Source organism: Antechinus flavipes, chromosome 3 (assembly GCF_016432865.1).
Source record: "Antechinus flavipes isolate AdamAnt ecotype Samford, QLD, Australia chromosome 3, AdamAnt_v2, whole genome shotgun sequence".
NCBI classification, from domain to species: Eukaryota; Metazoa; Chordata; class Mammalia; order Dasyuromorphia; family Dasyuridae; genus Antechinus; species Antechinus flavipes.
The window spans coordinates 553,446,425-553,463,615 of NC_067400.1; the positions used below are offsets into that span (position 1 = coordinate 553,446,425).

The following is a 17,191-nucleotide window of genomic DNA, read 5'->3' on the forward strand; positions in this document are numbered from 1 at the left end:
GCATCCAGATTGGTGAGAAGACTAAAGCTCAGGCTATATAAGGAGAGGCTGAAGGAACTAAGGATGTTTAGTTGCAGATGAAATGAATTAGAAGGACCCAATGACTGCCATCAATTATTAAAAGACTATTGTCCTAAAGGTAATGAGGAGAAGCAGCAGAAAGTTCACTTTTGGATTGATATAAGGAAAAACTTCCCAACAAAACTGGAGTGAGCCACCTCTCCTGCATAAGTGGGAGGCAGGTCACTAAGTCACTACTAGTTAGGGACGTTATAAAGTGCAGGAAGAGCTGGGACTGGATGTCTTCAGAGATCCCTTGCAGCTCTGAGTTTTTGGGAATAAGATTTTAGAGTAAGAGTTGATAATCTAAGAACAGACATTAGTTTCTGACTGAATTTGCTTTGTGATAACTGTTATTCACCTCTGGTTGTCTCCCAGTGTTAGAAACTTACCATGAGTCTTTTATGAGGATTTTCTCATCTTTAATGCCTTCCCATTGATCCCAGTAGCAATCTGTCTGAAGGTTCTTTTGGGTGGGGGAATGGTTATTCATGGCTCTACCCTCTGGAACAACTTTGCTAAATGTTCCCTGATCTCCTTGTTTCTGGCCCCATAGATGACAGGGTTGACGAGGCAGGGGATCAGCAAATAGAAGGCACTGATCAAGTTATGTACATCCTGAGAGGCAGTGCGGGCTACACGATACACGATCGAAGAGGACAAAGTGGAGCCATACACAGTGAAGATGACAAGTAGGTGAGATCCACATGTGTGAAGGGCCTTTGAGCGGGCACTGCCAGAGGAGATCCTGAAGGCAGCATGGATGATGCGTGTGTAGGAGGTGGCAAGGAGAAGCAGGTCCAGGATCCTATTAAAGACACGGAGGGCAAGTCCTACAGTCTTATTTAGTGAGATGTCTCCACAGGACAGCTTCATCAAGGCCATGTGCTCGCAGGTGAAATGATGGATCACGTTGGAGCGGCAAAATTGTACTCTTGCAGCCAGAATCACTGCGGGAGCCACAATGCCGGCACTCCTGCTGGCAGCTACCCCTACCAGCCCTGCTAGTACCTGGCCTGTCATGATCTCTGTGTAGCGCAGAGGGTAACAAATGGCAACATAACGGTCCAGAGCCATGACTAGAAGGATATTGCATTCAAAAGCTAGTAGGAAGTAGATGAAGAACATTTGGACAAGGCAACAAGTTAAAGAGATTTGATTGAAGTAGGTGGAGAAACTGAAGAGCATGGCAGGGACCACAGTGGTGGCAGTGCACATATTAATGGCCAGAAGTAGGCTGATGAGAACATACATGGGTTGATGCAGGCTCCTCTGTGTGGTCACAGTATAGACGATCAGGCCATTGGCTGAGAGGATCACCATATAGAGAAAGAGAAATGGGAGGATCAGAAGGGACCTTGATTCCTTTAGTCCTGGGAAGCCCAATAAGAAGAAGCTTGTGTAAGAGATGTTGAAGGTCACATTCCCCCCTGACATCCTTGCTAGGACTGGCCAGAAAGTTGTGGGGTAAGGGAAGAGACAGATCCCCCACTTCCCTTTGTCTGATAACCCTGGAGATAAATGCAAGATACTCAAATATTACTGCATAACATTTAGTAAGAGACATCGTGAAAAAATGGCTTGTTCTCTATTGGTAAATCTATCTTTCAAGTGAGTGTAAATCAATCAATTATTAGGTGCCAGTCACTGGGTTTGGTGCTAGTGTATAAAGAAAAGAACGAAACATTCCCTGTCCTCAAGAAGGCCAATCAATTGGGGGAGACAAAATGTACATGTGAAAATATGTTCAAAATATATACAGAGGAAATACAAAATAATTTTTGGAGGGAGGCACTAACAGATCAAGATCAGAATAGATATTAAAAACTAGGAAAGACAGTTTCAGCTTTGAAAGAAGCTGCTCATCTCAGAGGCAGAGGGGAGGAGGCAGTGCATTCTAGGTATAAGGGATAACTTATGAAACAACAGAGAGAAAGAAGATGGAATGACAAGGGAGAAGAGCAAGAGAGTCTGGATTTTAGCATACATGCAATGGAGAAATGCATATTAAGCCTGGGAAGATAAGTTGAATTAAGATTATGAATAGCTTCTAGGGTCAAACAGGAGTTTATTTGGCCTTAGAGAAGATAGGGAGTCACCAGAGTTTTTCAGGTGAGAATTGCTAGGATCAGCACTATCCTTTAGGAAAATCACTTTTCTAACTTGTGGAGAAAAAATGGAAGACAGGAGCAACTTGTGGCTGGAAGACAAATTAAGCAGTTATTGCAATAGTCCAGAAGTGGAGTGGTTAGAACCCAAATGAGAATAGTGAATGTATACATAGAGAAAAGGATAGATCTTAAAAACGATGAAGAGAATAGCAAGAATAATAATTTACACTTATAGTATTTTAAGTTTTTTAAATTGTTTTTCTTACAACAGCTCTGTGAGGTGAGCAATTCAATCAATTTATCTCAATTTTATACCTGAGGAACGTAGACACAGAATAGACAAGGGAGTTTCCCATGATCCCTGCTAGTAAGTGTTTGATAGATTTGAGTCTGGGTCTCCTGAATGCAAGTCCATTGCTCTATCTACAATTTAATATCAATACTTAATTAAAGGAGGAGAATATAATGTCAAAGGGAGAAGGAGCCTCAAAAATCATAACCCATATTTAGCAAAAATCCTTTCCACAATATCATTGCCAAATCATCCTGTAGCCTGTGCTTCAATACCTACAGTGATGGGGCAATCATTACTTCCTAAGCTTGCAATCCTCCTTTTGGAAAGTTGTAACAGATAGAAAGTTTGTCTTTAAAAGGGGCTGAGATTTCTTTTTCAAGTTCTTTCTCCTCTTCCCTTTTCCACTCTCCCCATTATTTTATTACTTGAACTTGGGGTCAAACAGTGCAATTCAATTCTCTCATCTTGGAAGCCTTTCCTGCTTGAAGATGCCCATCATTCACTTCCTTTCTTTTTTTCTCCCCATCTAATTAAAGTCTCCATTTCTTTTCACTGCCTCTTGTAAGGTAGGACTTTGAGACTTTCATCATTCTGGTTTTCCTCATTTGAAATATCCCCCGGGCATCAAAACCATTCATAAAATGTGGTTCCTCAAAACACAATATTCCAGCTGTGTTCTCACTATAGCAAAAGATGGGATCTCCTTCTAGACGCTATGTTCCTTTTAATTCAGCCCCACATAGATTTAGTGGAAGACAAGAAATCAGGAAATATTTATCTGGCTTTTTTGGTATTTTCAATTCAGATTGTGTTCTTTGCATTTATTTCTCTTTTTACTCCCAGGAGAGATTTTTCTCTGTTTTTCCGTTTTCTTTGGGAAAGAAAGCTAGAGTAATTTTAGAGAAATCCCAGCTTTACCTATGTGGTTCTGGGAAGTTGTTTTAATTCTTTGTGTCTCCATTCTTCAAATATACAATGACAAGATTTGAAAGCATTATGCCCTTCTAATTAGAATCCCTTTTAATTCAAAGCTCCAATCCTATGGTTCTGATCACTTTTTCTGTTGGAGTCCAGCACTTGATTTCTTGTTGTTTCCAGCCCTAACTTCTTTGCTGAACTCTATTTTCATATAATTAACTATCTCCTGGATATCTGCAATTGGATGTCCCATAGACAGCTCAAAACTAAACTTATTATCTTCTCTCTCTGTTCCCCTTCCTGGCAAGCTTCCTCTCCTCAAATTCTCTACTTTTGTCTTTATTTTTACCTTCATTTGAGTTTTGAATTTTTTTGACCAGGGACACAGTTGAAGTTGTTTTATCTTTGGCACATAATTTCTGTTTCGAAGAGGTTTGAGTGAGCTTGGAGATCAGAAAAAGGTATAGTCTTCATTTTTTGGGACTGTGACATGAAAGTCCTCTGTTATTCTCTTCTCTGAGCTGTGTTCCTCTTATTACTCTTAAGGGTACTGTCATCCTCTCAGTTAGTTGGGTCGCAATCTCAGTGTCATATTCATTTTTCTGTTGTTAAATCTCCTCTTGTTTTTACTTTTACTGCATTTCCCAGTAGGACATTTCCCTTTTCACTGCTCACAAAATTGTCACCCTGGTGCTGGTCCTCATCATTGTGCTATTGCAGTAACCTTTTAATTATTCCCCTTGCTTACTCCCCTCAACACACTGAATAATCTAAGTAACACTGGTCTTCCATGACATTGTTAGTACATTGATGATTTCCCATGCCTGGAATGCTCTCTGGTTTGCTTCATGCTTTCTACAATTTCCTTTAAGGTTCACTTCCAATTCTACTTTCTGAAGAGCTTTGCTGGTCTTTGTCTTTGTCCATCTTTCCCTTCCTACTCCCCATCTCACATTTGACATGATGTTCCTTTTGTCCTGTATATATATATTGCTTGCTCAGTTATTTGCATTCTATGTCTCACCTATTTCGTGAACTCTTGGAAATCAAGGGCCTAATTTTGCTATTCTTTACAGCCACAGTGCTTAGCATAGTGCCTGGCATATAGTTAGAGCTTAATAAATGCTTGTTGAATGACTAACCTTCCCTCTCTTTATCCCTTTGTCTACCAAAGGTGATCTTATCTTTTTATATTTATATGGTTTGTTCAGGAGATTGAACATTTTTGGCCTCTTCCCTCTCCTCTTAGGTGCCAGTGACAGATCAAGGCTTAATTGAATCAATCATGTTACAATTTAATCAACATAATTGCATGTACTTTATTTGGATTCAAGAATGAAAAATGGAGAGAACCAGAGAGCCAAATAGAATATAGAGCATATAGCTGGCATATGGAAACATATAAAATCCCAGATCTAGATTTGGAAAACCATTTTATCCCACTCCTTAATTTTATAGATGAGGAAACTAAGGCCTAGAGAAAGTAAAGGAAGTTTCAATGCTTTAATTAGAAGGATTTTGTGGGCTGGACCCTCTCTAGCCTATCTTGCATCTTACTCTGTGGGTAACTAACTCCTCAGAGACATTCAGACATACACACATAAACCCACTCTCAATACAGTCACATATCAGGCTGATATACATTTAACACAGTCAAACACAAAGACCAGTGCAAAAGCAGAGACATACATATTCTCACTTAACTTCAGGCACACATAGAATTGTAATACACACAAGGAGATATACACACAGAAAGAAACCAGTACAGAAGCCTGTGAAAAGACACAAATCTATAGGGGAGACACAACCACAGATTCACATCAGCCAAATGCCTGGAGTCCCATGGGAAGTAACTGGGAGGTGATCAGTTGAATCTCAGTGTGAGTCCTAGAGCAAACCTTAAGCTCCCATAGATCTCATCTGATTGTTTCACTTAAAGATCCCTTAAAAAGAAAATCCCTTAAAGCTAGGAGATCCTCAAGCCTTAGAGAAGAAAAAGATGGTTTTCCCTAAACACAGGATAGGAGTAGAGACACGAGAGAGGCACCGAGGAAGGTTGGAGATGCTGTATTCACCAAAATGTCAGGTGGTGGCATTGGCTGAAAATTCTGAACGTTATCATCTGGGAAAGAGAAAAGGATCCTCCTCCTCTTTCTTCACTATCCCTTCTATCTTGCTATGTCCCTACCTAGAAAGTACTAGGGGTACTGAGGGAAAATTACAGGGTGACAGATGTTCATTCCAAGGTAAGGAGATGTTTCCCAGAAATGAGAACAATTCATGGATACATAAGATTTCTTATGAAGCAGCTAATCTCCCCTTAATAAGTGTCTTCAAGCAGAGGCTACCTCTAGGCAAGATTCCTATTCAGGCATGGTTAGGATTCAGTGCCTTCTTAGGACCCTCCTTCTCTGTGTGATTTTGTGTAGCACTAAAGCTTATGGCCTTTTTGCGGAATCAAGAATATAACCTGGAGGGACATGTTAGCAAGAGAGGTCCAGACAGATAAGGACTTTGGGGATATACCTTTCAATTTCTCTCCTCAGATCATTTGCTTAGACTTGGAAGCATCCTCAGGTTCATATGGTACAACTTCTCTTTCAAGAGATGGGGAAACTGAGGTCCAGAAAGAATAAAAGGGATGTGAACTCATGTTCTCAGAGATGAGAGCAGTATTCCTTCCTTTACATCCTCCTGCTTTTGTACTAAATAATTTGAAAACAACAGATATTCATCAAACTCCTAATGTGTGCAAGGTTTTTAAGTAGGTATTGAGGTTGCACAAATGAAAATTCCTCCTCCTTCCTGTCATCCTGCCCCTTCTCTGGTCCCAACACCACTGGCCATAGACCCATTACTCACCTGAGAAGATGAACTGTTGTCTCTGTGTGAAGGTTAAATCTTTTTGTGCTTCCCTGAGGATTCCCCCAGGAACCAATCATGGCTTTGGTTCAGCCAATCAGTAGTATTCTCTTGGGGGGTGGCTGAGAGTAAGAAGTGTTCAACCTGACCAGACCCTATCTCTGTCCTGGGTTGACATCCTTGGGGGAAAGAGAATATGGCTTATGTCATGGGTTCATAGGCTTGATGGCTAGAAGAGATCTTGGAGACCGCCTAGTACAACTCTTTCCTTTTACAGATGATCAAACTGAGATCCGGGAAGAAGAGACTTGCCAATGTTGCCCATCTAATAGATAACAGAGCTAGGACTAGAATCCAGATTCCCTGACTCCAAATTCAGCTTTCTTTTCATTATCCATTGCCACTTTCCTTTTTGGTGCCAGGGACTGTACAAACTACAAAAGGAAGTTGTAGAGAAGAGAATGGAATTCTTTAAACTTTTAGCTCTAAGAGTCTATGGGATTTATAAGGTTTGTTATATGAGTTTCCTAACTACCTCTCCTTCAGCCACTACCATTGTAGTTTGGCTCTTAATTCTGTCATCCTCTTCTCCCTAAACCCAAGATCATCCCATTGTATTTCCTAGGAATGTGCCATATACAGAAATATTTGATTTGGATTTTAGGTAATTGAAAATACTTTTAAAAGATTTTCTTTGGTGAAATGGAATGGTGCTGTAATTATCTAATATAATCCTTTACCCAAATTCTCTAGGCCTCGTTGATTCCCAATTTTCTCTAGTCCAAGTCCCATGGTCCCTCAGATAAAAATGGTGATTCATCCACTATGAATTTCTGACACCTTTGATGTTCACCTTATTCCCGTAACTCTTAACTGAGTCTCCCAAAAGTTGTAACATATACAGTAGCCACACACTGGTAAAACATCTTGGTAGATGATCTAAATCAGACTGAAGGTACTGCCAGGCTTCAACCCTCATGATAAGCCAGGGGAATGTTTACTCCAAGCATGTGAAGACTTTCCTCTGTGGAATGGGTGGATGGGAACAATTTCTTCCAGTAGTCATGAAGGTAGATGAAGCACATGCTGTGCAGTGCTTGGAGTTTGTTCAAGCATGAAAAATACCACTGCTATTCACCATGCTATTTGCTGCATTCTGGGCAAGTCATTTTGTCTTCTGTCTTGCCATTGCACTTGGATGACTCAGGAAAAGAGAGTTGGATCTCATTTTTATTCAGTTGACACCCAAGTCAACATATCACTTGGGATCTACTAAATGCAGATCTAATCATATGAAAAATCCAATGGCTTCCTAGTACCTTCAGAGTTAATAAGAAAATCCTCTGGTTTTGAATGCTTTTAATACCCTGTCTTTATCTACTTTTCCAGTCTCCTTAAACCTTAAAGTGTCAGGGGTCCTCAAACTATAGTCCGCAGGCCAGATGCAGCAGCTGAGGACAATTATCCCCCTCACCCAGGGCTATGAAGTTTCTTTATTTAAAGGCCCACAAAACAAAGTTTTTGTTTTTACTATAGTCCGGCTCTCCAACAGTCTGAGGAACGGTGAACTGGCCCCCTATTTAAAAAGTTTGAGGACCTCTGCTTTAAACCTTACTCCCCATATATTTTTAAGTATTTAAAAATTTCAATTATAACTTTTGCCCCCAAAACTTCAAATTAAAACTTATTTCATATAATTATAAAATATTAAGAAAAGAATCATTCACATGCTTGTTGTTACCAAGGCAAAATAAACATATTGAGAAGCTATTTCCTGCTTAAGACACTAATAAGTAGTTTTTTTTTTTTTTTTTTTTAGTTTTTAAAAGTAGGTTTTTATTGCTTTTTTTGGTAACATTACCTACAGTTAGTATGTATCCTGTGTATCTCTCCATCTCTCAGAAAGCCATCCCCTTTGATGAAGAATTTCTTTTTTGTTTTTTTTTTTTTAAGGAATTTCTTATAAAAATTAGGAAGAATAGAAAAATTGCAACAAAGCCAATCAATACACTGAAAAAAAATCTTATGGTATATGCAATGTTCCATTTCTGTGGACCACTCACCACTTCAAAGGAGTGAGTGGTGGCATCTTTTGTTTAAAGTTTGCCTAAATTTTAGTTGGTTTATAGGTTACAGTTTTTTTTTTTACATTCTTATAATAATTGTGCATTTCTTGGCTTTGCTTATTTCAGATTGTATCAGGTTATAAGAGTCTTTCCATGCTTTACAGAATTTATCATATTTTTTTCTTTCTTATAGCTCAGTTGTTGTTATTTGTCCTTCATTTTTGAAGAGGATCAATGACATCACAGGGTGGTGTCTTGATTTATTCATGAGCTAGATTTAAGTGAGGTAGAGTTGCACAAAGTCATCAATCTTACTCTCTCTTCCAGAGTCACTGAAATCCAGTAAGAGGAGAAAAGTCAAGATGACTGACAATGCTCCAGTGGATAATCTTGGTGTCTTTGATGTCTGACCAAGCTCTAAGTATTCCATAGTGCCTGCTGTAGCCATATTTATGGTTATTGGAACAAATTGTTTTCATGCATTTATTTCACTAGGGGAGGACACCATAAGCTTGAGGGAAGCATCCCCTAATTCATGGACAGATTTGAGGGCTTTTGGTTGCCCCTAATCTTAACTAATAAGTAATTTTCATCATGAACTCTTTGGACCATCTTCATGTTGATTTCTAAAGTCTCTTGCTGCTCTAAATCTATGATTCTGGATACTGCATTGTATCCATCAATAGAATGTAAATTCCTTGAAAATGGGAATTTAAAAATTTTTTATTTAATGTAATTTTCATTTTTATTTTTCATTCATTTTAAATTTTTTCATATTTTCATTTTCCTATCTTTCCTTGATAAGTACAGTATTGTTTCCAAAGTAGTGAATTATTGATTGCTCAACATTTAGGAGCTGAGCTGTTCAAGAAATGTGAGAATGCTGACATATTTTGCTCCCTCATCCTATTCTCCACGCCTTCCTCCTCCCTTTTGCCCAGGCATTAAATTCTGGTTCTCACAAAATTGTTAAGTCCATTGGAATGATGACTAAAAATCCATTCCCTTTAACTCAGAGATCCCATTATTAGGCACATACCTCAACTAGACCAAAGAGAGAAAGGCACTATACATATCAGCATATTCATCACAGTATTCTTTATAGTAACAAATAACTAGAAACGATAGGTGACTATCAGTTGGAGAATGGCTAAACAAATTGTAGAAGATGAATGTAATTACTTTATCCTAAGAAATAATAAGGAAAAGAAATTTAAAGAACTATGAGAACACATTAATTAATGCTGAAATAAATACAGCTAAGAAAATAGTCCATACAATGATGATATCAATATAAACATAAAAAACATTAAAATGAAAATGTTATTGGTGTTCAAGTTTAGAATGAAAGTTAAGAAAATACCCCTCCCCCTATCCTTCCATTGTAGAAGTAGGAGACAATTGATGTGGAGTACTGCATATAGTGTTAGACTTGGTTAATGTATTGACTGGTTTTGCCAAAGTGTTATAATAAAGTGATCAGGAAAACTCTTTGATCTGATGACTTGAAGTATCTGGTATGGAACTTGCCATGTGTTTTGTGTGGTCCTTTTCCATGGTACAGGGGCTTTGTCCTTTTTAAAAATTTATCTCTCGTCTATCTATCTGTTCATGATTAAATGTGCAATTCTTCTAAACATATTTCCATCTTCATCATGCTGTACAAGAAAAATCAGATCAAAAGGAAAATATATGAGAAAGAAAGAAACAAACAACAAGAACAAAAAAGTAAAAAATACTACTCTTTGATCCACATTCAGTCTCCATGGTTCTTTCTCTAGATGGGAATGGCATTTTCCATTCTAAGTCTACTAGAATTTCTTTTAATCACCACATTGTTAGAAAGAGCCAAATCCATCATATAATCTTGTTATTGTATACAATGTTCTCTTGGTTCGTTCACTTCATTCAGCATCAATTCATGTAAGTCTTTATAGTTTTTCTGAAATCACTTCTTATAGAACTAATTTTCCATTATTTTCATATGCCATAACTTATTCCTCTCAATTTCCAATTCCTTGCCACTATAAAAATGGCTGCTACAAATATTTTTGCACGTGTAAGTCCTTTTCCCTTTTTAATGATATCTTTGGGATACAGACCCAGTGGAGACATTGCTTGATCAAAGGGTATGCACAATTTTATTGGCCTTTGGGCATAGTTCCAAATTACTTTTCAGAATGTTTGGATCATTCACAATTCCATCAACAATGTATAGTGTGCCAGTTTTCCCACATCCCCTCGAAACATTATTTATTTCTTTATTTCAAAATTTATTATTGTCTTTTCTTGTTACTTTAGCCAATCTGATAGGTATGAGATAGTATCTCAAAGTTGTTTTAATTTTCTTTTCTCTGGTCAACACTGATTTAGGGTATTTTTCCATATGACTAGAAATGGCTTTAAGTTCTTTATCTGAAAATTGTCTGTTCATACCCTTTGACCATTTATCACTGGAGAATAGCTTATCTTCTTTTACATTTGAATTAATTCTCTCTATATTTTAGAAAATGAGGCCTTTATCATAAACTTTTGCTGTAAAATTTCCCCCTTCTAATCTTGGCTGCATTGATTTTGTTTGAGCAAAACCCTTTTAATTTAATGTAATTAGAATTATCCATTTTGTATTTCATAATGATTTTTAGTTCTTTGGCCAAAACTTCCTCCTTTGTCCACAGATGTGAGAACTAGACTATTTCTTTTTCGCCTAATTTACTTATATTATCACTTTTTATGTCTAAATAATGAACCCATTTTGACATTATCTTGATTTAGGATGTACTTTGTCCTTTTGTTGAAGGACACATGTGCACCTTGTTGAACTGGTAAGGGAACTGAGTGAACTACACTGACTTCATCTTGTGACTCAACTCTCGAGTTAACCCAGTTCCCTTTCTATTCAATTATAAGTGTTAACCAATTTCAGTCTTGGGAGAAAAGTTTATTCAATTGTAGGAATACTGAGAATACTTTCTTGTATTATTTGAACCTAATCCTGTGTGTGTTGAGAAGCTGAACCACTTCCACCTGCTTCTTAGGGTAGAATGTAGATTATGTTGACCAGAAACCCAGTCAGATCTGAAGACTGATGCAATGAGATTTCTCACAACTATTCACCTCAAGCAATCCATATATCTTATCTGAAAACTGGCTCTGACCTTGTCAATTATTTATTTGCATGTTTCTCTGATGAAATGCTGACATTTGGAGGGAGTAGGACACTGCTTTTTCTTATTTCAAGGAATTATATCTGTTTTCTTTCCCTTCCCCAATTTAGAAAGTTCCGGGTATCAGATTATTCACATATACAAACTGGCTAATCTTCTCTTTTAATCAAATTTTATTTCTTTAATTGTTTTTAATGCATAAAAATCTGCCTATCCATCTATTCAGAATGTAGGACAAGTTGAAATCTGCTTCTGCTTTACTATGCAATTGACATGTATAGTTTAATCAACTGTTATATTCAGAAGCTCAAACTTTTATTTTCTCATTCATTTCATCTTTCACCCACCTCACTGAGTAAGTGGCTTCTCAGTAGTCATTAGGAATGAAAATTGTATTGAGATGTTTGGCAACTCCAGTAACACTGCCTTACTTCTTTCCTTTCCTTCTCCTTTCCTCTCCTTCCTCTCCTCTCCTCTCCTCTCCTCTCCTCTCCTCTCCTCTCTCTCCTCTCCTCTCTCTCCTCTCCTCTCCTCTCCTCTTCCTCTCCTCTCCTCTCCTCTCCTCTCCTCTCCTCTTCCTCTCCTTTCCTCTCCTCTCCTCTTCCTCTCCTTTCCTCTCCTCTCCTTCCTCTCCTCTCCTCTCCTCTCCTCTCCTTCCTCTCCTCTCCTCTCCTCTCTCTCCTCTCCTCTCTCTCCTCTCCTTTCCTTTTTCCTTTCCTTTCCTTCTCCTTTCCTTTCCTTTCCTTTCCTTTTCCTTTCTCCTTTCCTTTCCTTTCCTTTCTTTCCTTTCCTTTCCTCTCCTTTCCTTTTCCTTTCCTTTCCTTTCTCCTTTCCTTTCTCCTTTCCTTTCTCCTTTCCTTTCTCCTCTCCTTTCCTTTTCCTTTCTCCTTTCCTTTCTCCTTTCCTTTCCTTTTCCTTTCCTTTCCTTTCCTTTCCTTTCCTTTCCTTTCCTTTCTCCTTTCCTTTCCTTTCCTTTCTCCTTTCCTTTCCTTTCCTTTCTCCTTTCCTTTCCTTTCCTTTCTCCTTTCCTTTCCTTTCTCCTTTCCTTTCCTTTCTCCTTTCCTTTCCTTTCTCCTTTCCTTTCCTTTCCTTTCTCCTTTCCTTTCCTTTCTCCTTTCCTTTCTTTTCTCCTTTCCTTTCCTTTCCTTTCCTTTCCTTTCCTTTCCTTTCCTTCCTTTCCTTTCCTTTCCTTTCCTTTCCTTTCCTTTCCTTTCCTTTTTCCTTTCTTTCCTTTCCTTTTTCCTTTCCTTTCTCCTTTCCTTTCCTTTCTCTTTCCTTTCCTTCCTTTCCTTTCCTTCCTTTCTCCTTTCCTTTCTCCTTTCCTTTCTCCTTTCCTTTCTCCTTTCTCCTTTCTCCTTTCTCCTTTCCTTTTTCCTTGGAAAGGAAAAGCTCCCTGGAAGAAGGGAAGTGTATATTTGAAAGGAATTGGATATGAGAATAAAATGTATGAAAAAAGCATTAAACAAAAATTTCTTATGATGATTTCTAAGAGCTCAAATAATAGATGAATACTAAGGACAGAAGAAAGAATCCTTTTAGCCATGTGAGTGTCAGGTGGAAGAGCAAAACATTGATAGGACTCTTGATCAGCTATACCATCATTCAATAATAATTGATGTTATGGACAAGGCAGAAACCCTCAAGCCAATTTGCTTCTGTTTTCTCTATCAGATAATGATATTCAAATTTGGAAAGACACACAAATATTTGGTTAATGGGGATTTCAAAGGCTTTTAGATTTAACAGTAGAAGGAAGTTCAGAGCACATCTAATTCATATTCCTTATATCATAAATAATGAAACAAAAGTGCTGAGAAGTTAAATAATTTATCCAAGGTTACAAGAAAAATTAGTGACAGAATCAAAATTTGATCACTAGGCCCCCTAACTCCAAATTTGCTATGATTTATATTGCATCATTTAAGACCTGAGAAAAAGGTAAGGCAAGATCTCATCACTCTCAGTGAGTTCAAAACAAGAGTCTTTGATGAATTATATTCCAAATTAATGTTGGAGTTTGGGGATATGATTGTAGATTCATTGTCAAGGATAGTTGAATGATTTAATAAATGTCTTTTTAAAATTGGGGGGGTCCTGAAAAATAGATTGTAATAAACGAGATTTCAAATATTGGTAAAACTTTAGAATATATTCTAGAAAGGATAGTTTGTGATTATTTAGAAAGGGAAACAGCAGTCAGAGGTACCTTCGATTCATAAAACAAAAGCTATACCAGCCTAATCTCAATCAGAAGAGTATGATAGATATTATGTAGCTGGTTTCAGGAAAGCATTTGAAAGTTTCTTATGATATCCTTATGATAATAACAGTAAAGAGGGAATATCTGTATATAGGAGGCAGCAAGAAAGCCTGGCTGCCCAGTGCCTCCAACTATGTCCCAGATTTCTATAAGAATTGTCAGGACAGACCTGTGATGTTGATGTTTCAAGTCATGACTGTAAAGGAGAATCCTTGGACATGTGGGTTTATGTGCAGAGTGAAATTTAAAGACTCATAGATTTAGAGTTGGAAAGAATCCTAGAAATAATCTAATCCAATTTTCTCATTGTATAAATGAACAAAGTGAGACCCAGAGAGATTAAATGACTTGTTTTGTGTGTGGTTATTCATAGCTCTGCCTTGTGGAACAACTTTGCTAAATGTACCCTGATCTCCTTGGTTCTGGCCCCATAGATGACAGGATTGACAAAGCTGGGAATCAGCAAATAGAAGGCACTGATCAAGTTTGGGAGGCAGTCCCAAAGACATTAAGGAGCAGAATCAGGTCATTAACACACATTCTGAGAGTCCAAATACAGTAATGCATTGTAATGCTAGGGTTTTGTCACTATATGTGTGGAAGAAGTTGTTTTTTAAAAAGTGACTGTGTGTGAGAGACTGATAGTGAAGAGGTATATAGAAGGTCAGAGTCACAATGGTTTGTCAATGAGTCAAGAATAGGGAATCAATCCTGTGTTTGGTATATATAAACATATGCACATTTGCTAAACTTGGTTTCACATCTTTGCAAGAATTAGCATTTTTTGAACTCCATAGTCTCTGCTGGAGAAAGGATACCATCTTGGAAGAAGTTGACTCAAAGCTTGGGGCATGGGAAATTGATGGGAATGTGGGTGGATCCAGGACCTCCAAAAACCAAGAGACATAAACTATGTCGACTAAATGATGGTAAAGTTATATATATTCAAAACTGGTGAATGATTAGACCAAAAGTGGAATCATCAAGTGGGTCAATATGAAGCTTGTTTAGAATCTTCAGAAAAGTGTCTAAATGTCCTTACTTTTATGCAGTTTAACATTTTAATCACTAATTTGGGGAAGGCATGAATGATAGACATATCAAATTAAGCTCAAGTAGGGATAGATAAGTTGAATCATACAATTTGGATCTAAAAAAGATCTTTTCAGATTAGGAAGATATAGTAAATATAATGATGTATAATTGAATGAGAACAAATATAAAGTTTTCACAATGAATTCAAGAGATGATATAGCAAAAATATGTTCATTGGATCATTAATTTAAACCTTGAATGGCATTTGATTTAACCTTATATGGTACAAATGAAGAAAGTGAAACAGAGAATTTAAAAATTTTGCAAAGAATGTAATTAATAGAGGAAGAATGTGAACCAGATTTTCTGAATATAAATTCAATGCTCTGTCTCCTGAACCATAGGAAATAAAGCTGGGGTATTTAGTAGGTTACAAAGAGATGACATGACTGGAACAAAAGTGAAAGCGATTTAAAATCAAGAATAAAAGGATAAAATAGAATGAGGGAGGGGATAATCACTTCTCACTGCCATGGGCAGACTACACCTATAGTGAGATCTTCAATTCTAGGCATGTTTAAGGAAAGACTCTGGCAAACTGCAGCTCATTTAGAGGATGACATCCAGGTTGGTGAGAAGACTAAAGCTCAGACCATATAAGGAGAGGTTGAAGGAACTAAGGATGTTTAGTTGCAGATGAAATGAATTAGAAGGATACAATGCCTGCTATCAATTACTAAGAGACAATTGTGATAAAAGAATTAGAATTGTTTATCATGTCCTTATAGGATAGAACTAGGATTGATGGGGAGAAGCAGTAGAAATATCACCTTTCATTTGATATAAGGAAAACCTTCCCAATAACTGAAGTTGGACAAAATTGGAGTGAGCCACCTCTTCTGTATGAGTTGGGAGCAGGTGGATACTAAGGCACCACTAGTTAGGGATGTTGTAGAGAGGGCCAGTGCAGGAAGAGGGAATAGGATTTTAGGGTGAGAGCTGATAATCTAAGTATAGATTTGATACTTTCTGACTGAACTTCCATTGTAATCACTGTCATTCAATGCTGGTTTTCTTCCAGACTTAGTTGGAAATTCATCACATCTTTCATGAGGATTTTCTCCATTCAAATCCCACCCTTTTGATCCCAATCACAACCAGTCTGGAAGGTCCCTTTTTGGTGTGTGTGTTTGTGGAGGTGGGGGCTATTCATGGCTCTGCCTTCTGGAACAACTTTGCTAAATGTTCCCTGATCTCCTTGGTTCTGGCCCCATATATGATAGGATTGACAAGGCTGGGAATCAGCAAATAGAAGGCACTGATCAAGTTGTGTACATCCTGAGAGGCAGTGCGGGCCACACGATACACGATCGAAGAGGACAAAGTGGAGCCATACACAGTGAAGATGACAAGTAGGTGAGATCCACATGTGTGAAGGGCCTTTGAGCGGGCACTGCCGGAGGAGATCCTGAAGGCAGCATGGATGATGCGTGTGTAGGAGGTGGCGAGGAGAAGCAGGTCCAAGATCCTATTAAAGACACGGAGGGCAAGTCCTACAGTCTTATTTAGTGAGATGTCTCCACAGGACAGCTTCATCAAGGCCATGTGCTCGCAGGTGAAATGATGGATCACGTTGGAGCGGCAAAATTGTACTCTTGCAGCCAGAATCACCGCGGGAGCCACAATGCCGGCACTCTTGCTGGCAGCTACCCCTACCAGCCCTGCTAGTACCTGGCCTGTCATGATCTCTGTGTAGCGCAGAGGGTAACAAATGGCAACATAACGGTCCAGAGCCATGACTAGAAGGATATTGCAATCCCAAACAAGTAGAAAATAGTTGAAGAACATCCGGACAAGACAACAAGTTAAAGAGATGTGATTGAAGTGGATGGAAAAACTGAAGAGCATAGGAGGGACCACAGTGGTAGCAGTGCAGATATTGATGGCCAGGAGTAGGCTGATGAGTACATACATGGGTTGATGCAGGCTCCTCTGTATGGTCACAGTATAGACGATTAGGCCATTGGCTGAGAGGATCACCATATAGAGAAAGAGAAATGGGAGGATCAGAAGGGACCTTGATTCCTTTAGTCCTGGGAAGCCCAATAAGAAGAAGCTTGTGTAAGAGATGTTGAAGGTCACATTCCCCCCTGACATCCTTGCTAGGACTGGCCAGAAAGCTCTGGGGTGAGGGAGGAGACAGATCCCCCACGTCCCTTTGTCTGATAACCCTGGAGGTAAATGCAAGAAACTCAAATATTATTGCATAAAATTTAGTAAGAGAAAATTTGAAAAAAATGGCTGGTCTCTCTCCACTGGCAAATCTGTATTTCAAATGATGTAAATCGATTAAGTAATTAATTGTTAGGTGCCAGGCACTGGGCATGGTGCTAAGTATATAAAGAAAAAATGAAACA

At 38.3% G+C, this 17,191-nt stretch overlaps 2 protein-coding genes across 2 annotated transcripts; both read right to left on the reverse strand.

Annotated features, from left to right (window-relative positions):
- Positions 1-476: 476 nt before the first annotated feature.
- LOC127558080 (olfactory receptor 52K1-like) lies at positions 477-1,519 on the reverse strand. Its single transcript, XM_051991308.1, has one exon. The coding sequence runs from the start codon at positions 1,495-1,497 to the stop codon at positions 550-552; it is 948 nt and encodes a 315-aa protein (XP_051847268.1). The 5' UTR covers positions 1,498-1,519; the 3' UTR covers positions 477-549.
- A 14,464-nt stretch (positions 1,520-15,983) lies between these two features.
- On the reverse strand, positions 15,984-16,963 carry LOC127558081 (olfactory receptor 52K1-like). The gene has a single exon (XM_051991309.1). It carries the CDS (start codon positions 16,929-16,931, stop codon positions 15,984-15,986), a length of 948 nt encoding a protein of 315 aa, XP_051847269.1. The 5' UTR covers positions 16,932-16,963.
- Positions 16,964-17,191: the final 228 nt, after the last annotated feature.

Bases quoted from the DNA above. Each gene is read 5' to 3' on its own strand.
- LOC127558080 (XM_051991308.1), bottom strand. From the start codon at position 1,497: ATGTCAGGGGGGAATGTGACCTTCAACATCTCTTACACAAGCTTCTTC.
- LOC127558081 (XM_051991309.1), bottom strand. From the start codon at position 16,931: ATGTCAGGGGGGAATGTGACCTTCAACATCTCTTACACAAGCTTCTTC.